Source organism: Apteryx rowi, unplaced genomic scaffold, assembly GCF_003343035.1.
Source record: "Apteryx rowi isolate R43461 unplaced genomic scaffold, aptRow1 scaffold_270, whole genome shotgun sequence".
NCBI lineage: Eukaryota > Metazoa > Chordata > Aves > Apterygiformes > Apterygidae > Apteryx > Apteryx rowi.
In genome coordinates this window covers 3179-23889 of record NW_020449086.1, presented here as the reverse complement: position 1 = coordinate 23889, position 20711 = coordinate 3179, and the positions used below count along the sequence as shown (strand labels likewise).

At 39.7% G+C, this 20711-nt stretch overlaps 2 protein-coding genes across 5 annotated transcripts in view; one reads left to right on the top strand and one right to left on the bottom strand.

Annotated features, from left to right (window-relative positions):
• The window catches only part of LOC112967356 (estradiol 17-beta-dehydrogenase 11-like), an 11175-nt gene extending 1942 nt beyond the window's left edge, over positions 1 to 9233 (bottom strand). The window contains exons 1-6 of the mRNA XM_026068461.1: positions 8552 to 9233; positions 4256 to 4363; positions 3474 to 3605; positions 1872 to 1978; positions 380 to 517; positions 1 to 72 (exon numbers count right to left, since the gene is read on the bottom strand). Coding sequence (XP_025924246.1) covers positions 1 to 72; positions 380 to 517; positions 1872 to 1978; positions 3474 to 3605; positions 4256 to 4363; positions 8552 to 8761 — 767 coding nt within the window. The 5' untranslated portion in view covers positions 8762 to 9233. The remainder of the gene's footprint in view (positions 73 to 379; positions 518 to 1871; positions 1979 to 3473; positions 3606 to 4255; positions 4364 to 8551) is intronic.
• A 451-nt stretch (positions 9234 to 9684) lies between these two features.
• Positions 9685 to 20483, top strand: NUDT9 (nudix hydrolase 9). 4 transcript variants are annotated; one of them, XM_026068467.1, is made up of 8 exons: positions 9686 to 9883; positions 11311 to 11550; positions 13084 to 13179; positions 14002 to 14088; positions 15690 to 15801; positions 16195 to 16341; positions 16601 to 16685; positions 18078 to 20483. In XM_026068467.1, exons 1-8 carry the CDS (start codon positions 9750 to 9752, stop codon positions 18251 to 18253), a joined length of 1077 nt encoding a protein of 358 aa, XP_025924252.1. In that variant the 5' UTR covers positions 9686 to 9749; the 3' UTR covers positions 18254 to 20483. The 4 variants fall into 4 exon arrangements, with proteins under 4 accessions (XP_025924253.1, XP_025924252.1, XP_025924254.1 ...); XM_026068469.1 differs by lacking the exon at positions 9686 to 9883 and adding an exon at positions 9996 to 10247; XM_026068470.1 differs by lacking the exon at positions 9686 to 9883 and adding an exon at positions 10285 to 10972.
• Positions 20484 to 20711: the final 228 nt, after the last annotated feature.

The window sequence follows — 20711 nt, the reverse complement described above, 5'->3', positions numbered from 1 at the left end:
ATCTTCTGATTGGTCAGTATTCCCTCCATCAGTTTGTTTACAACCTCTTCAATTTCCAAAACATTTCCAAGCCTAAAATGAAAGGAAAATGTACATTTAAGAGCCACAATAGTAAAATATGGTGTAGGGGTGGGGGATGGGGGACAGTGGAACATGAAGTAGGATGGGTCAAAGGCTCATAAACACAGATAGTTCAAATACAACTATTATGTGGATTAAGTGACACTGCAGATGATTGTCTTTAACCAATTGTATATATGAATTTATCTCATTTTTTATATACTTGAGTACCAGATCTGAAGCAGGGACAAATATGTAATGCAGAGATGCAAAGAAGGGAAGACGGTGATTTGAAATATTTCTTCTACTGCAACATTACCTTGTACTTGGATTTTTCACAAAGCCAGTATTTACAAAAACCGGACAAAGACAAGATGTTTTTACTCCATCCTTCCCCAGTGTAGACAGCTCTTCTGTTAGGGCTTTATGAAATCCAACTGCAGCAAACTTGCTTGAACTGTGGGGGGGAAAAAAAAGCATAAATGTGAAGGCAGGAATACTGTTTCTAACTTTATGCCAACTAAAACTGACTGAAAGATCACGGCAATACTGATTGATTGGGCAAAAAAATGTGAGCACCTGAGAGACATGGAAGGGACTAATTCTGACTTTGCCTATGCCACAGTAGGGTTCTGAGTTAGATATTGCTACTTAGGAAAGAAATTATGGAAATGGGGTGGATACCTTTCTCAACAAGTAGGCTTAGTAGTAAACAGTCAGACGAATGTCAAGAATTCTTAGAAAAAAAATAAACATGTATAAGTCTATGGAGTTTGCCTTTCTCAAATGTCAGGTGCAGTTCCATTTAAAAGGTGCAGTTTCCATTTTACAAAGTGAACCTGACGTGTCTATCAATTCTCACTATGGGGAAAGCTCTGAAGATGGAATTCATCATAATTCTGTAAAATTAAGAAGGATGGGGACTGTAGAAATAGAGAACAACTATCTACTGTTTCTTGTAATACAAGGGAGCATCATGTGACATTCACACACAAGTTTTAAAATAAAGAACCATTATGCATACAGCATTCAGGAACTCATTGCCACAGAAATTTGTGGAGGCCAACAGATTAAATCAGCTCCAAAAGAAAGTAAAATCAGAAAGATGTTTATTCGATACCATTAAATTTGACTTTATAATCCAGGTAAAGCCCCTGGCTCAGGAGTTATCAAGTTGCCATCAATGGCTACAGGAGATGGAATATATCACAAGAAAGATTGCTCCACCTTGAACCACTATCACAGAGGGCTAGATGAGCTTTTAATCTGATCCAGTATGTCCATTCTTATGTTCATGTAACACAATTTTTTTCAGAGTTTCATGTGCTTCTAGTGAATACAGGCTATGCATCAATCTCTGAGTTGGTCAGTTAGGTTGCTAACAGCACTAAATATTATCATGTTTTATCCTTTAAATGTTATTCTTGAGATTTTTTTTAAGGGAAGTCTTTTTAAGAAGGGAACTTAGAACTTGATCATCCATAGACAGAAGCTGTATGATAAAACTGAAAGGTGCAGTCTGCCTCCTCAAAGTCAACATGTCCACTCTCTAAATATTGAAGAAAAAATATAAATTTTAACTAGTTGATTTGTCACATCATTATTCCTTCATTGAATGATTGCTCCTGATTCAATCAGCAAATCAGCTGGTACCTCTATGCATGTTAACATGTTGTTCTGTTTTTTTTCCTTAGCACCATCTTTTGGAAGCATATTTTGAAGTTGGAAGATTATCTCCGTTATGTGATGTTTGTTGATGGGGAAGACACATTTAAAAAAAGTGAAGGGGACTGAATTTTGAAGTCACTTACCAGTATGCCAGCATGAAAGAAGTTACAGCATGACCTGCTGCTGAAGCCACTGTGACAATATGACCATAGTTGTTGTCCATCATTGTTGGCAGAAAAGCTTTTGTTGTCTTGAAAGTATGAAAAAGGCAGAAATGGGAGGGAGAGAGAACAATGTTTTCTTAGGCATATTCCACACCAATTATATATATATAAATGACTAATGTTATCCATAACGTCATGTATTCATTTAGGATTTTACAAATAAGAAATTAGATTTTTCAGCTGCTGCACCCCAAGATAGGTACCTAAGATTGGCATCATGTAAGATTTTGAGAAACACAGATACTCCCTTTTCCTAATTTCACTGGTACAATTATCAACCTATTTTTGAAAAAATGGATGTTGCAGGGAAGCAGGATGTAAACACAATCTGATTCTCATGTTTTTCCTACGTTGTTTTTTAGGTTTCAGTTGTCAGCAGAAATGCTGTCAGTGTCTCACACAAGCATGTACAATAAAATTCTTGTCAATATGTAGCATCTCTTTTCTTCCATCGCAAACAAAAAGTCTTTACTACCTGCAACCTTCTTTCTGCAACCTCTGCTAAAATTTTCCCCCACCCCATCCCTGGGATTAGCTGTTACTGTGCCAAGGACCCAAGTTGGCCCAGCTCTGATATGGCTCAGCTGCATAACCTTGACTCAGACTGCTCAGAAAGAGCTGTGAGAAAATCTACAAAGAGATAAGAAAGGTAAAAATAACAAACAGAGGCAGGACTGTTAAGTCAGTATCAGTTCAGGGATCCAGGGATCCAACATCGACACAGGATGATATAAAATCCTACAGGCAGACAGCCTGGGCACACTAGTCAGGCTGGTGGGCACAGTCAGGGACGAATCTGGCTTCATGGGCCGAGGGGTCAAGCTGCCGGAGCCACGGGTGTCATTAGAGTGGGGGAGACACGGCTCAGCAATGCCAGGGAGCTGCGCTCCGGAGCTGCGGGATCAACCCCATCCTGCCCAACCTGTGCCTGCCTGGCCAGCAACGACCCTTTCAGAGGTACCTACCGCCCAGCCACCTTTTGTGCGTGTGAGCCGATAAAGAAATGTTCTGCGTTTTTAAGCTGCATAGATCCTGCTTACAGAGCCTCTGTGCCTGGCTAAAGACACAAACTGACCCCAAAGGGGACCTTAAATACACCTATAAAASAGACCAACCTGTGTTGCATATAAGGTTGTCACTGGTTAGCTAACACACAGAAAAGAAAGAATGGAAAAACTGGATAAGTCTCAGAACAGCAAGAAGTTAATTAACGGTCTCCAAACAGTCAAATGAGATGGGTGTTTAATGTTTTTTCATATTATGCACAAGGAGGGAATCAGGGAGTGCCAATTTTCAAAAATGCAATTATACAAATAAGTTATGACCACTGCTTTCACAGGCATATGCAGCTGTGCACAAATAAATCTGATAACGGCTAGAATAATACAATGTTAGGGAATAACTCTTATCCAGTAATGCAAGAATTTAAGGTTCCTGTAATATTATCTCACATGTTTAAGGATTTATATCCTTAATAATATACACAAAAAATGAAGATACCAACATGCTAGTGACCCTTACCCAGAAATGAGCAAGAGTGTTCACTGCAAACATTTTTTCAATTTCTTGATCCTGAGTTGAGAGCAGGTCTGCAGTTGTAATCACACCAGCATTATTCACCAAGATAGAGACATCTCCAATGTCCTTTTTCACCTTTTTAATTGAGAGAACATAAAGATGCTGTTCATTCACTATCAAAAAATGCAAAGATTATGACAATAGCTCTGTAATTAATTTTAGATTTACAGTTGTTTTGGGGGGAGAGAAAGATCATACTAAGTATCCAGATTTGGTAGGAATTACACAGTATAATGAAATCTGTTGTAGATCTGATGTTCTGCTAATAATTAATCCCAGTATTTACAGCCTTCTACACATTACTCACAGACAAAGTGTGCTCTGTGAAGTCACATTCAGTACTATGAACACACAGAATGTTTTGAGCCATTTGACTCATATTCTCAACAGTAAATTATTCAAAAGTCCTCAGTGCTCCCTGTATGTTGTACAGGACAGTAAAAGGAACAAGTTCTTTCAGGGTTTTTAAAGTCTGAAGAACGAACTCTGAAGAAGGCACGATACTTAGGAGACTTACAAAAGAGGATGAGCTTGGCTGCAATATGCGAAGTGTTACATCACTCTTCGTACAGAAAGCAGCAAAAAGGGGTACAATTTCAAGGACTTGAATGATTTGAGAGAGAGAGAGAGCGAGAGAGAGAGAAACCTCATGTTTTGTTTTCCAGACTGTTCTGAAAATCAAGCATGTTTGGGTAAACCTTACAACAGGCACCTGTTACTTGTACCTTTTCTGCAGTACTGTAGACTTCCTCCTTCCGACTGCAGTCCACCACAAAGGTATGAACAGTGGCTCCCAGCCTTTTGCATTCTGCTGCTGTGCTCTCAATACCATGCTATAAGAAGAAAAAAAAAAAGATAGATTTGCTCAACTGTACCTTGACCACGTTTTGTCCTTTGGGCATCACTATAGACAAGTTCGAGGCTAAAGATGTATCCAGATTGTGTAACTGTTTTTAGTCCACTTAGTGTTCAGGGTTACCCAGAGAAGGGAATGTAGCCTGGATCTCTAGAAGGACTAGTATTCTGACTTAAATTTATGACTTACATAGACTGACTGCTAGAAAGGGAATGTGGAGATACAAATTACTTTGTCTTGGTAAAGCACATTTACCCAGACTATAGAAAGGGCGCAATGACTTTTAAAGCACAGCAGGCAGACAGCACAACTCTAAGCAGTGCTCTTAACACACAAGCCCAGATCACACCTCTGAGGTATAAAAAAGTGGGCCTACATTTTTCAATATTAATTGACTGGTCGTGAGAAGAGAGGTGTGCTCCACGRTACACAATTGTAGACAGACGTTTCTTACGAGAACAGTATTTGACAAATATGCAACAGATCTCTTAAGATGAGTTCGTGGACATTGCCTTTCCAGAACAAAGAACTGAAAGTGTGATTCCAGTGCAGGGACAGAGCCCAAGGACTACTCCCCGGAAACAAGTATGTTTTTTTCTTGCTCTGAATAAAAAGTATAAAATGTCTGTCTTAGTTCTTTTTTATTTTATTTTAAGCCCTATTCTTTCCCTCCCTTTAAAAAAAAACTCAGTTTCTGAGTGGATTTTCTTGGTAGTCTTGCCCCTGAAGAGAGAACGTCCCCTGTAGCAAAAAGAATTTAGGGTCAAATGTTCTCAGTCAAAAATATCTCAGACTCATTTTACTACAAAAGACAAGAGAAAAAAAGGTCATTACTGTTTTAGGGCAAAATGCTTAATTTGAAGACAGATGATGAATTTCTAAACTGGCAAGAGAGCTGAAGTAAATCCACTGCAAACAGAACCACTGCTTCGAGGGACCTGTGAGATTTGGCTTTCTCTTCCAAGTGTCCCTTCTGTACACGGGAGCTCAGGTCATAGGTCTTAACCTAGATCACTCCAGATAAAACTGTTCACTGTAGCATACAAAATACTGTATTTAAAAGGAGATCTTTCAGTCTTGGGTGTGTTTGTGCTTTTGAATTATGTTGTTTCAGGTGTGCAAGAATCAATATCCATCTGCTGTAACTGCATAGCAAGTGCTCCGCTGTACAGCTTCAGTGATTTAAAGGTGTTGCATAAKAAATTAGTTAGAAGAGGATGTGGCTGAAAATAATACTTAGGTTGGCCATTTTTATGCATAGTTTCACAAACTCAAACATGTATGTTCCCATGGTTGCAATCTAGCAGTAAGAGTGACATGCAGATTATAATTACTCTGCAGCTAGTAGGAATTCAGCCAAGAACTACTGGGCTAAAAGCTATCAGATCCAAAGGCAGGTTTAAAAACATGAATGGTCTACTTTACTGTGTTTTATTTTTATGGAATTAGGTTTCTCTAAGAAATGCCTATAAAACAGAGCTGCAGGTTTAGGTGCAAGGCTATGAATTTAGAAAAATATTTGTGCAAACACATATTATCCATTAGATAAGAAAACTGTGCTGACAGATTGTAATGGCTTTTACAAAGGAACAACAAAGTTTCCACATTCATAAGGGATGATGGTTTTACAGGTTTTTAGCTGGGAGAACTTGTTATGCCGCATGTGGGGCAGGCTACCCCTATTGCTGTGGCTATACAATCCAAAGTTCAGAGGAGGTATTTGGACACTTATGAGCATGGCAAAATACTGTATATTAGTTTTCTCAACACTGACAATCCTTACAGTCATGATAACATAGCCATCGTTTCTCAGTAATACCATAAAACATCTGCTCAGTTCACAAATAAATTTAAGGTCTTTTATGTTTGAAGTTGTGTGATTTTTTTTTTTGACTGCTCATGCAGTTATCTCAGATGGTAAACATGAAATCAATTATACTCTAGGCTACACATTAACTGGAATAAATAATATCATGCCATTAGAACCAGTCTTTCCTAACTCTGTCCTGATTCACAAGCTGAAACAGAAGTTCCTTCACAGAGCTAGGTTAGGAGCAGGCACATATTTTGGTCTTGAACTCTTTCTTATTTCAGTCTAAAAGAATTTATTTCATTTGACTTACTGGTCCTTTGTCTAACTAGAACAACTAAATACACAGATTTTTTTCTATTTATGTTTGCTACCCCTTTTGGCTGCAGTTAGGAATTTCAAAAGTGCTAAAGAATTCTGAAAATCTGTTCCAAAGACTATCAAAATAAGAAGATACTATTTTCATGCAGCTACATTTTTCTCCATTGGTGTGTTTTAGGCATTTCATCATTCAAACAAACATTTTGGAGAGAAACTCGGGTGGAAATGGCTAAACAATTTTGTGCTACACTGAGTGAAAGACTGCAACGATTCAAGCAGGCCAGAGGCACAATTACAATTCCCCAAACCAACTCAAGCAATTTCTAAAGCCATTCTAACAATGCAGCAAGTTGGGGCAGAAGTGAATTTGCTGTTTTCTGTGTCATAAGGTGAGAGAAAGCCACATGAACTGGGAATAGTGAAGTGACAAGACCAGATTACAAATGACCTGAGAAATCTCCTTACTTGATGAAAGCTACACAGGACCCTAGTGTGGGTGTCTCTAACTGTCCCACCTCAGCACCCAGCTGCTGTTTAAGTTTCATAGCACCCAGGAAATAAGGCTTTTCCAAGTAAGTTCCCTACTAGGCTTGATCAAGGAAGCAAGTCTCATAGCTACCTAAATCATACAGAAAAAATCCCCCTCATAAAATGCAGTTCTTGCTGCCTTTTATTTTTTTTAATCACTAGCGTGGAAAAGGAACTAGTGAAGATGCCCATCTTTTACATTATAATGAAAGAAATAGTCCATATTTCAGCCTCGAAGCATCTATCATTTATCTAAAATGTTCTAAAAACCTCCAGGATACACTGCCTACTTTGGCAATATATTTCAGTGTCTGCTTATCATCACCATTAGACTATTTTTCCTAGTACCAAAGCTAAATCTCCCTTGCTACAAATTTAAGCTTATTTATTCTTCTCCCATTCCAGTGAACATGGATAACATTCTATTGCAGCAATTTTTTAATATGTTGGAAGACTGGTGTAATGCCTCTCCCCTCCTTGAGGCTTTATTTCTTGAGGTTAAAAAAAAAGAAAGAATTCACAATCTTCAAGACTTCCATCATGGTTCAGGTTTTATTATGTTGTGTTGCTCCTCTTGCATCTTTTCTGAAGAACATGGACAGGGTGCCTGAACATGCACACACTACTTTAAGTATGGTCTTATCTGTAATGGGTAGCATGAAAGGACACTGAAAATTTTACATAGTATTCTTATTTACACATCCCACTATCATGTTCTTTTTTTTTTTTTCTCCAGCATCAGGGTGACATCATGAACTCATCTTCAGTTTCTGATCTACTGAGTCAGAAATTTTTTCTGTGCACTGCTGTCTAGCCACTCATTCCCTCTCTGTACAGTTGATTAATACTACATATAGTACCTTGTCTTTATTCTCACTGAACAACATTCTATATATTTTTATCTATACAGTCTCCATTCATTAAGATAATTTTGATATCTAATCAAATAATCTAAAATGAGAGTTTGGTCTAGTGTAAAACTTAACAAGGACATGTCTATGACATACAACAGCACCAAAAGGCAGCATAGACCAGCTTAGCTCACCACAAGGATACACACTGATATGAATAAACAGACACTTCTTCCAGCAACATATGCAAAATATATGGGACTAGAGAACTGGCAGGCAGAACGTGTCCTATTTTCCTGCAGCAACATGCTTCTGTTTTCAGTTTCTTTTCCTGCCAGCTTAAACTGCAGTTCTGTCAGCGTCTTCCTGATCATTGTGCCTCCCAGTTGGAGGTATTCTTTGAAAAGCTGTACATGGAACCATACTGATTAACACTGGGCTCTGGATTAAACCGTGGAAATCAGATACCTATGTCCTTTTGTGCAGCAGAGTTGAAACTTTGCTCACTCAGCGTACCAGTTAGCGATCTGACTATAAGCAGGTGTAAGTGTACATAGTTGGTGGAGATTTGTACGCAACGACTGAAAACTTTCCTGTCTGTTTAACAATAGCAGCTTCAGGGATTAGTGAATCAAGACATGAATTTTAATGTTACCTTGTCGATGTCCCACAGAACCAATCTGCTTTGACGCTTGGCAAACTCAAAGGCAGTAGCTCTCCCTATTCCATGGCCAGCACCAGTAATCAGAACAATCTCTCCACAGACAGATTTTCTCTTCACAGGAATAAAAAGCTTCAAAAAAGCTTCTAAGTAGGAGTAGATTAGTATTGCTAAAAACAGCAGCAATTCCAGAAACAGATTCATTTTTCTTCTAAAAATCTTTTTATTGCCTGGCTGAGCTTTAATCTGTTTTGATAGTGATGTGGGTTGTTGATTTACCAGCAGCCAGTAGTAGTCCTCCACGGAAAATAACAGCAGTAAATAAGTTTTGTCAAGTGCCAAAAAAAAAAAAAAAAAAGAATTCCTTAGGTTTAAAGGATTAACAAACTACTTTGTGACAAACCCGATCACCTTTTCATGGCAGAGAAGTGAAAAAGATAAAAGCCGGCCCTAAGCACTAAAACGCAGTGAAGAAAGCATAGCTTCGGTACGGCTCCTAAGAGAGGGCAATGGCCTGATTTTATATGCTTGATAACACATTACACAACCTGGTAAATGAGGGTGCTTTGGCCATTCCCGTTGGGCGGGCAGCCGGCTGCTGCTGCCACCGCCCCGTGAGTGGAGCTCCCCGCCCCCATCGCCGCCAGGGGGCGCGCGCGCCCTGCCCGATGCCGCATCTAGCCCCTGCTCCCCTCCCCTTCGGACCTGTCAGTCCCGGGCCTCTCCCGCCCCGGCGCGCACGTCCCCTGCCCTGCCACCGGCACCTCCTTCTCGTTTTGGCACCCTGTGAAATGCGGGGAACGCGATCGCCGAGACCGGGCCCCGAGCGAAGCGCGGCGCGGCGGCCGCGCGCGCCCGGCCACGCCTCCTGATGGACAGGTCAACGAACCAATCAGAGGGCAGAATCGGAGGGGCGGGGGGGGCGGAGAGGAGGAGGCGGGGCAAAGGGAAGGGAGAGCCAATGCGCACGAGCCACCCGGAGCGGCGCATGATTGGGCCGTGGCTCCGCCCTATGAGAGGCGAGCTTACAAAAAGGGGCGATGCCGGCAGAGCAGCGGCTGTTAGGCGGGTGGGGCGGGGAGCGGCCGGAACGGGCCGCGCTGGGCCCCTCCCTGCTTCCGGGGGCGGGGCGAAGTGCCGCGCCGGCGCCGGCGTCTCGGCCCATTGCCCGGCCAGGAGGGGGGCGGCGGGGATGCGGCTGCTCGGCGGCGCCCTGTGTACGGTGGCGGAGCCGTGTTTCGCTCGGGCCGTCACCGTGGTTTCCTTCACGGTCACTCTCTCCTCCCTGGCCGCCCGCTGCTGCTGCCGGCTCCGCCCGCCCCTCAGGTACTGCGGCCCGTCGGCGCTGCGGGGCGCGCGGCCCCTGGGCTGAGGGCGCCCGCCCGAGGGAGGCGCCGTGCAGCGCCCGGCTGGGCGGCCCCGTGTGCCGCCCTCTCGGCGGACGCTTGTCGAGGGGGAGCCGTGAGGCGCAGGCACGGTACTGGGTAGCCCAGGCTGCAGTCATCGCCGTTTGACCTGGCGGAAAGCGAAGCAAACCCTCCTTTAGACCGAAGCGACCACAGTTCTTTAAAAAACAAAAAAGCAACGCAACCGTTTCTAGTGTGCTAAGTGAAGTTGCTACCCTATGCAGGAGTACACCTTTCCCCCTTCTTCTAGAGAAAGTTTTCATGAACACAGTGTGGTTCTCGAGGTGAATAGTGTTCTTCAGTACCTCACCAGGGCTCCCAGTGAGCATGACAGCACCTGAGTGTTGCTGCCAGCTGCTTGAGATCTTGGTATATATTTTGCAGAAATGATAGTTTTTCTTACATGCTGGCAGTGACTCCTTACTGATTTGAAAGAAATGCCTCCTCCTAAGATCTCTCAAATATCTTGTTTTTAAAGTATGTTTGTAGATTATAGCCCCATGCTGAAGTCTGGACCTTATCTCCTTTATTTTTGGAATAGTTAAATCTTATTCTGAATATAGAAAGGCCAGTTTCTGTGCTGAAGGAAATCTGTGTAGAGTTCTTAGAAAGCTTGGTTGTCAGATACTGTAACCCAGACAGCTTTTTTGTACTTGATTATTGATTGATATTTGATCTTTCATGGCATTGTAAAATTACTGGATGTCTCAAGGGTTTTTCCCTTTCACTGAAGAAGCTGGCTTGTTCTAGCCTTATTTTAAGTAATTGAAATACCAAATGTGTTGTATGTGGTGCTGTTGTACCTAGTACAGCACAAAATTATGGTTCAGTGCTCATAGCAACCTGTAGAGTTCAGCTGCTTGGGCTTTCCTGGATGCTTCATACTTGCCCTTTATTGGGCTGCCTTTCCCTGTGAGAGCAGGGAGCTTTTTAAGGCTTTGTCAATGTGTTGGTGAAATGCCTACATGGAGAATTAATGCTGAAGGAGGTCTTCCAATGGTATTTCATGGTAAATATTTCTGAGCTGTAACTTTTAAGCAATTGATAACTGTGATCATGGTACTAAACACACTACTGAATGACCATTTGAGTTCTTAGCTTCTCACTTGTGCTAAATATTCATGCCTGTCTAGTAGAACTTGACTAAGCTGCAGATGAAATTCAGAGTTTTCGGTCCTGTGTACACGTTTACATGCCTTCTAAAAGAAGCAATAATATATTTCTTTAGTGTTTTCTTTGAAAACAGTCTGTTCTGCTTTTCATAGTTTAACATTCAGATTTTGAATTAAGTGACATGGTTAATACTTAATGTATGAGTTACTTTTTTTTTGGTGTTTTTTCTTTCAGTAACTTGTCTCCAGCCCATTGGTCCCATCTTCACTCTCTTAAAATGTTTAACAGTTGTGGTATGAGTAAGTTCTACCACAGCAAAGCTCTCACCTCCCCGTATCCAGGATCAAATATTGAGCGTAGCCAAGTTCCTGAAGATAAAGTGGACTGGTTGACTGAGTGGAAAGATTATAATCCTGTGGAGTACACTTCAGTCTCTGTTTTGGCTGGACCCAAGTGGGCAGATCCCCAGCTCAGGTGAGCAGAAATGGTGTCCCCTTTCTCTTGTGTAAAGGGAAGAAGGAAATACTTACAAACTAAGTTCATAAGTTCATCAGCTTAAATGATACATCCTTCTACAATGATTTCTGAAAGTAAAGACCTAGAACGCTTGTCAGAACTGAATAGTTTGGGTCAGCTCTGGAAGTCTTGGAGATGTTGTTTTAATGAACCGGTGATTTATGTAAAAAACAACAATGTTATTGGAATAATGAACAGCTATTTATCCTATGTAATGCTGCTTTTCTTTGTTACAAGTAAAATTCTCATAGTCCTTTCTGGTTTGGTTTTTCAATCGCTGTTGACACCAGAGCTGGAATAGTGCTGCGGTGTTAAAGTTGGGAGGAAATTTTCATAATATAGATGTTTATTTTTCAGAGATTTTTCATAGATTGGATGTAAAAAAAAGAAAAAAAAGTAATGCAGAACTGTAGTTCTTGAGCTGAGCAGTCTGACTCAAGAAATGCAAAAGCTGCAAATGTGTCTACTTCTATTAATTGTGTGTATGTATTCTGTTTCTCAGGGAATGCTAGATGCTTCTTTTCTAGAAGGCTAGATGCCTCTAATGTAACTGGAATTACCACTTAATATAATCATGTGTATGCACAGCTGTATAAAAAAAACCCAAAGATGATGGCACTCTGTTTCAGTCTTACCTTCCTTATTTCCCATTGCTGTGTGAACATATGTTTGCATTTACTGTTAATTGGATTTCGTATTCTACTGATCGCAGGGCACTCTATTCTCTGGGCTTTTCAGAGCTGGCTATCTTCTACCAAGGCGTAGTAGGGAAAGTGTCAATATCCTCTTACTGGATATGTTCATAATACTTGAAAACGCAGAGTCAGTTTTTAGGTATTAGTGTAATTTCCCAAACTGTGTGGAAAAAGCTAGTCAGTAGCTTGAAACCTGTGATGGTTTGGGAAATGATTTTGGGAAAAGTTTCTCTACAAATGTGCTATGTAGTTTTCAAAGGTGCAAATGGGAGATGGGAACTGAACTCATTTTAAAAGTCAGTGATTGCCTGGCAGCTTGTAACTTTGATAAATCATACCTAATAATACTAATCTGCTCAGTAGAATTGTATTAATAAAGTTTTCAGAACCTCAGCCGTTTGTTTCTGTATACATTTTCAAAAAGTATTGTTAGTTTTTTTAAATTAGTGAAGTTTTTAGCTTTGTCAGATGGATAAAATCCTTTTATATTCTCTAATCTTAACAATAACACCTTTGAAACACTTGTGTAAATGAAAGTGTAGGAAAAAGATGTGTTAAAGACTTTAGAGTGGGCATGCTTATATGTCTGCAGATTTAATTATTGAGAGAGACTGTAGTCAGTAAATGTGGAGACCTTATAGCCAAAGAGAAGGAGGGCCTGATGCTTAAACTCTGGGAAAAACTGGTCATTTGCTAAATGGTGGTTGTTGTGGATTTGATTGGCCTTCAAGCTTTTGGGGGCACAGGGGTGTTACATTTATAACTTACCTCTATTAAATTGTTCTTTTCCACACAGTGATAAAAACTTTTCTCCCACATTTAATGAGAGAGATGGAGAAGTGGAGAGGAGGAGTCTGAATGGCTTGTATGTGGTTGAAAATGGGAGGCCTCGGTGAGTGATTTCACTTGCATTTTCATTTCAGTGATGTAGTTCTAGAGCTGTTTCTGGTCTGTATCAGTTTTGGTAGATGCTACCTGTTAGAACAAAATCAAGATGGTCTCCCATAAAAATAGGAAAAATGATGCCTCAACACCRGAAAAATCTTTCTGGAAGAAGCCTGGAGCAGAGAGGCATTTAAAGGTTTCCAGGTAATACAACCCTGATGGTGGGTTGTGGTGAAACTCCTGAAGGAGGAGAGAGCTATAACCCTGCTGACAGTAGGGATATGTTGGTTAAGTTGTGTTTTGCCAACCTGACAAGGCGTTGGGCCCAGCCCTTGTACCACTCGTGTATACTATACCAGAACAGAACTTCCTCCAGCTGACAAATCCTGATGTAACACAGATGCACTCTTATCTAACTTTGATTTTTTTTGTGTGTGATTTGTAAATAATTAAATGCTTTGTGGGTCTGTAGTCTTGTGCCCTGAAAACTACATTACATTAATTCTCACCTGAGGTTTTATATGAACAATGAGAATAACGCGTGATTAGGAGCATCACGAGACAGATCTGGGAATTTACAAAGCAGTTTTGCACTTGTTCTTTCATTGTACTGTCAAACATAGAGGTTGTTAGAGGGGGAAAAAACATTTTTTCTCGCTTGTTCTTGCTCTCATGCTCTCTTGTTCTTTAAAGTGTATGTTGGCACTACGTGTATGTTGCTGTCCTTTTGGTACTTCGATTTGTGCTTCAGCAAAACTGCTTTTTTAGAATGTTTGGAAATGCATATGGGAAAATAGATTCTTTAACAATATGCCACTTTTTATTTCAGAAATCCTGCAGGAAGGACTGGTCTCATAGGCAGAGGATTGTTAGGGCGTTGGGGACCAAATCATGCTGCTGATCCTATTGTAACTAGGTAAGGGACAGATAACTGAAAGGTGATAGGAAGCAGAACAGAAGTATACACACCTTGGTGTTCTACACATCTGTGAACAGGCTTTTACTTGTCACATAGATTTTATGTTGTATGTGCTTATGCATAAGCCCATATGTATCTATGGAGAGATACATAGGTGGAAAATCATAAATTTTTATTTTTGTCTCTGGAAAAGAGTAGGAACTTAATTCATGACAAGCCATCACTTCTGAAATGTTGAGGAAGCTGATTTAAAAAAAAACAGAAATTGTGCTTCAACAGGAATACACTATACAAATAAAATCTTTAGAAATTAATATAAAAATTGGAAGAGGTACATGATATTTTTATGGTGTATGTGTTACATGCCAAAAGGCCTTACACAAGGTATCAAAAATATTTTATCCAAGATTACAGAAATTAGATTTTGTATCTATTAGTGACTCAATTTCAAAATAAATAGTGTGCCTTGATTGCACTGTTGGGAATACTAACTTGGCTTAGGATAGTAGGGGAGGCTGGTTTTGGATGGCCTATTTTTTGTTTAAGTCGAAGTGCTTGTTGTTTTTTGATGATTTTGACTTCAAAATCTGTGTGTGTACACACACACTAAATATACTACACAGAAAATGCAATTGAAATTGCTTAGGTACCAAAGGTGCAAGTTAGGAAATGCCATACTGAAGATGCAACCATGTTGTTAAAAAAAAACTCAATGCATGTTAATTTTTCTGCTTCCTGAGTCTCCCAGTGCTGCTGCTGCTTTATTTCCTTTAAAGGAAAAGAAATGCTCAGATTTTTTTTTCTCTTCATTCAGATATCTTTTTGCTTTAATTAAAGCAGATCTTTTAAATCCTTTACTGAATGCATTATGACAGATATTTGTCGTTTTCTGTTGGTGCTGAGTGAATGGTTCAAAAGTGGTGCAGTCTAGACTGCTATTTCTTTATAGCAGAAGAGGGTACGATTATCCTCATCTTATGGGTAGGCAAAATAAGTTAGTAGGTAAACCTTCACTGTAAGAGTTGCGGTTGATACAGAGGTGCTGGACCTAGTGATTAAAAATAGCCGCTGCTAGCAATGTGGTTACAAAATTACAGTGGCTGGGCAGTTCCCACTGCTTTGGCTACAGTGCTGTCTTAGGTTTGTCTATAGTAGTGGTAGGTATAGAACCATCTCACCATTCAAATGTGAGTTTAATCTTAGGCTCATCAACAGAGACTCCACCTCTGTTTCTCTTCACGTGCAAACAAATGTTTGCTTCTCCACTCCATGTTGCTTTTCTGCTTGGTAGTTATAATTTCTGCTGACCTTTCAGTTGTGAACCTTTTGTTTGACATTGCTGATCTAGGCATCAACAGCTTGGAAAGCACCTGGAAAATGAGGAAAACACTGTCAGTGGACTCATGTGAAAAATTATTTGCTCTGAATTAGATCTTCTGAGACAGCTATCATCTGTCTTCATCCTTGCCTTAGTTCTTGGCTTCGTTTGCCATATAACAACAAATAGTGCAGGAGTCTTGCTGTTAATATTTTGGATCACAATTTGACTTCAGTTTCAAGAAGTATAAAATAATTTTCTTGTTTGTCATCTTCTGCAGGTGGAAGAGGGATAGAAGTGGCAATAAAATAGCTCACCCAGTTACTGGCAAAAACATTCTGCAGTTTGTAGCTATCAAGAGGAGAGACTGTGGGGAGTGGGCCATTCCGGGGGTAAGGACAAAAATAGAACTGTAGACTTCCCCTCTTGTAAGCCATGAGAATGTAACTGGTATGCATGTGGTAAAATTGTGCCTTTTATGAATGACATAATGTTGCAGAGATGACGGGAAATGTTTTGTAAATCATAATGTTTAACCAAAGCATCAGTTGTTACATTTTCTTCTATTTCTTCATTACAAGATAGTATTTTTGTTTATTTTTGACCATATTTTTGTTTAATGTAGACATGATCTAATCCATTGCAGTTTCTGAATGACATATATGCTTGCTCTTGACAAATACATTTTGAATTCTGAGTATAATATAGATGGATGTAATATACAAAGTGCAAGTCAAAAGGAATAATAAATGGAGTCTGAGGGTTACTCTCCTTTTTTCTTTAAGGGGATGGTAGATCCAGGAGAGAAGATTAGTGCTACACTTAAGCGAGAATTTGGTGAAGAGGCCCTGAATTCCTTACAGAAATCACCTAAAGAAAAAGAAGAATTGGAAAAGCAACTACACAGGCTATTCAGCCAGGAACCCTTTGTGGTAAGCTTTTTGTCTTCTGTGATTGCCTTGTGAGCTATCCATGTGACTTTCAGCTACTAGGAAGCTGGAAAAAATGTAGCTCTAGTTAAAAGAATAAGTTGTGATGCTCAGGTTTTTATGATATGTGAAATTGAAGGGGATATTGAAAATTTTATATGGGCTACTGTATCTCTGTATCTGAGGAAAAAGCTTCTTAATCGTTTCAGCTTGTTCACTTCATGTTGTGACATTGAACTTGTTCTGTTTGTTCACTGCTTAGGTGTACAGAGGATACGTGGATGACCCTCGTAATACCGATAATGCCTGGATGGAGACGGAGGCTGTGAACTATCATGATGAATCTGGTGGGTATCTCCACCTATACCTTGAGCTGCTCTTTACTAAAAATATGGTTTTGAAATTAGGACATATGTTAGGCTGAGATTGCCAATGAAAGTGGAGTAACATGGAAGTCAGGTGTAAATTTTAGGAATAAGAACAGTGGATGTGAGGAACTCTTCTCTCCGAAGATGCTCAGCCCTGACAGGTTGTTGTTACCATTCCATTTATCTCAGTTCTGAAATAAGGAAAATAAGGACTTGGCATGAAAATGATTTATTTCTGCATAAGCTACTTGTAAATCAATAAACATGTGCCTTTTTATGAAGAGCAAACATTTGACTAGATTTATTTCTTGTTACTGTATTTTGCTTAAGTTGGTTTCATTTCTTTTTTTAATGACTCTGAGGAGGAAGGATATACTGGGATTTTTTAAATTTTTCTTTCAGGAGCTAGAGTGTACTTCAGGAACACTGCCTCAGGCCCTTTTCAGATATTGACTACGTTTTTGTGCTTTGTTTTAATTTTCTTCTCAGAGACCCTTTGTCTTTGTTACTCTGCCTTACTTTTCTTTTGTAAATAAGTTGTAATGGGCAAGTTCTTAGATACATCTCTAATCTTGGATTCTCATCTCAAGCTCTTTAGATTAAATCAACCTAGTTAGGTATCTCTTACTTGTAGAAGTTGAACAGTGCATTCATACAAGCACATTTCCACTGTGCTTGGATAGTTTAATAGATACCAGTGGCAATGCTGAAGATGACCTTTGATTTAACAGCCCCAAGAATTAATGAAGATTTTGTGCCTTGGGTCTTTGTTTCTAATACACATTTGTTTAACATTTGTTAGAGCATTTCTTTGGTTGCTGCCTATGAAAGACTCGGACTCTCTTTGGAAACCAAAGGTTGAAACCTTAGAGCAATTCAAAAGCCTTTGCTGCATCCCTTCCTAAGTGCTATTTTAACTTTTGGGGCTCTGCTAGAGTTTTAGTTAATATGGATTTGCATAAACATATTTTAGTTTCAGAATTCAATGCTTGTCCTGAGAAAGGAAGCACTCAGCCATTAGTTGAAAAAAAAAAAAAAATCTGAGTTGGAGGGATTGGTTAAACTGATTGCGGTAGTGAGTGCATGTTGCCATATTGATTTCTAGTAACCTGTCAGGCTACTTTTGTTACCACAGGAGTGGTGGTGAGGAGTTATGGCTCTGCTGTGCAAATTTGCTTTAAAATAGTTAATGTAGGTATGGGAAAGGCTTCTGGTACGGAGTCGGTGAAAAACAATTAGTTTTTATATGAGAAGTAGTTGAAGGTTGCTTATGAAAGAGCTTTGCAGAAAGGAGGAACTGGTCAGATGTGAGAATGAAAAGCAGGAAAGAAGATGTAATAGTATGTCCTAACTCTTTTGTTTTGTGATCAGGTGAGACAATGGATAATTTGCCTCTGGAAGCAGGTGACGATGCTGGGAAAGTGAAGTGGGTTGACATCAGTGAAAAACTCAAGCTGTATGCAAATCATAGCTACTTCATTAAGCTTGTGACTGAGAAACGGGGAGCCCATTGGAGTGAAGATCCTGGTCCTGAGTGTCATGAATAATGTTTCTGAAATTCAAATATAAACTAGAAACAGACACACATAAGGGAAATAGCAATTTTCCAGTGTTTAAACTAACATGACTTTGTCCTGTTTAATGCTAAAAATCAACTAGCAAAACCTCTTCCCTCATTCAAGAGGCAGTGCTACAAATGATATATAATTTTGAGTTTGTGTAAAATGCGTGTGCTGTACAGCTGTGGGCTTATATTCCAGATAAACATCTGGCAGAACTTCTGGCTGCAATGAGACATGATCTATTGGAAGCTTTTAGAAGTCTTAAAGTCTCTTCTTTTGATTTCAACTAGTATGAAATGAGACCAATGTTGAACTGTTATCTTGTTCTCCGTTGTTGTAATTATTTATAGCCAGTTCTTATTATCTCTAGATTTGCATGACAGTGTTTGGATTCTGAGCTGTTCTAGTTCAAAGGCTGGTCACTTTAGCTCTGTATCTCTGCATTGATTGCTTGTCAGGAGGATGAATCATTCAGGGATGTGAGACTTCTAGGATGATGATCTAAGCACATACTGTAATTTAAATGTTACATAATAAAGTGTAGTTTCTTTTGAGTGGTTTCACAAAACTTTTGGGTGTTTTTCTAATTTTAGAGATTAGTTTTCACATTAAATTTTTTCTTGTATACAGTATAGCGGATATTCATATCTGAACGTGTGTCCTACAGTGAATTTTAATAGGAAAGAACCTTAAACAGAAGGTCTCACTGGTTGCTGTCCTGTAGGTATCTCACCATATCTTGTTTGTCCTACTATACAGTTGGATACATTTCTCAGTGCATAAACTGGGAGAATAAGGATTTAAAGCATGTTACCTTTCAGTGAAAGTGAGGTAAAGTTATTCTGTTTAAGACTTTGAATGTTTAGTTACTACAATAATAATCAGTCTTCAAACTCACATCTTGACTCTGCATACAGTTTATGTAGGCACATGCATTGACTAAAACATGAGCCCATGACTGGATACCTTGCTTGTACTTGTATTTTACTTGGTTAAACGCAAGCGCCCTTGCTTGAGTTCACCAGCATTTTAGTGTACGGAGAGACAAGATCAATGGAATTATCACTCATCAGCTCAACTGTGTTAACCAGCTGTGCGCATGCTGCATGTCTGTTAACTTGGAAAGTAAAGCTGGCTCAAAGTGACTTTAACTATTTTACTTGGTATTGGAAGAGGCCATGTATGAAATCAGTTAACTTCACTCTCTTGATGGGGAGCAGCTCTCTTGCTTACCAATATTGACCTCAGAATGTGAAGTTGAACAGTTTAGCTTTTGGACTAGTCCGCTATAACTAATAATTATGAATGTTGGAAGCATTTTGACATATGGTGGACTGAACTTGACTGTGAGTTTGCCTTTCACTGTCTTAATGGCAAAGATCCCTTGCCATAACTTCTAGTGCATGGTAGGACTCACTGTTGCTTTCTAAATACTTCAGTGATCACCCTTAACTTCAGGGCACTGTTTCCTTTCAAAATGCAGTTTCAGCATACAGCATTTTGCCATATAGCTGTTGACCGCTAAGATTCTGTTGATATTCAACTTGAAAAATCCTTTTTAAGACCATGCCTTTTTATCATTTGCTGTTGTGATCTGCTTAGTGATTGTGTATAGTGTACAGGAAGATGGCATGTCTGTGTTTCTCCCCTGTGTTTAAAAAGGTATTTTCTTTGCTTCTATTTAAAAATACTGCTTTTGGAGAGTGTAACTTGATTACTGGCTTTGGATGAGCCACATCAAGAAGTTCATTTCGTTTGCTGTTCCATCCAGCTCTGTGCCACGTTTTGCACGATGCTCATGGTAGTACAGCTGTTTGGGAGGCTGTGGTATAAACAGGATCGCTGGAATGGACTGCATTAAGCTAGTCTTCCAAAATGGATTTTTCTTAGGTTTAAGGAATTTGAGTGACTTTTAGTCAAGAGGCACAGGAATTTAAGCTATTTTTGCCATCATCTCTTTAAACCTCAAATGTTCTACAGTGGAGAGCATGCAGACAGGTCAACTTCTTATTTCACTATCATGTTATTTCTTGCTTCATCAGTGTTTTCAGGCATTTATGCTGACAATAGTTGCACAACGTTTCTCCCTGTGTTGTTTTTATTCAAAGTATAATTGCTGTTAATTGTGAGGTACAATGATGAAGTTTTTATGTAGTATCTTCTATATAGTATCAGAGTTGATTACAATAAACTAAAAGTTGTGATTGAAAACTTGTGGCGGAGGGTGGCTGACTGAACTTTGAGCAAACTGTCATTGCCTAGAGCCTTCTTGTATAACACAGTACCGTGAATTCTGAAGCATTGCTGAGATTGTTGGCCACATTCTCCTTAAATAATGATTTTAAGGCTTGCTCCTTTTCAATATCATCCCCCCTCCCAGTTAGATGATGAAATCTGGAGGAGGGTGATAGTCATGGGTACCCTGGGGATGTTGTAATGTTAA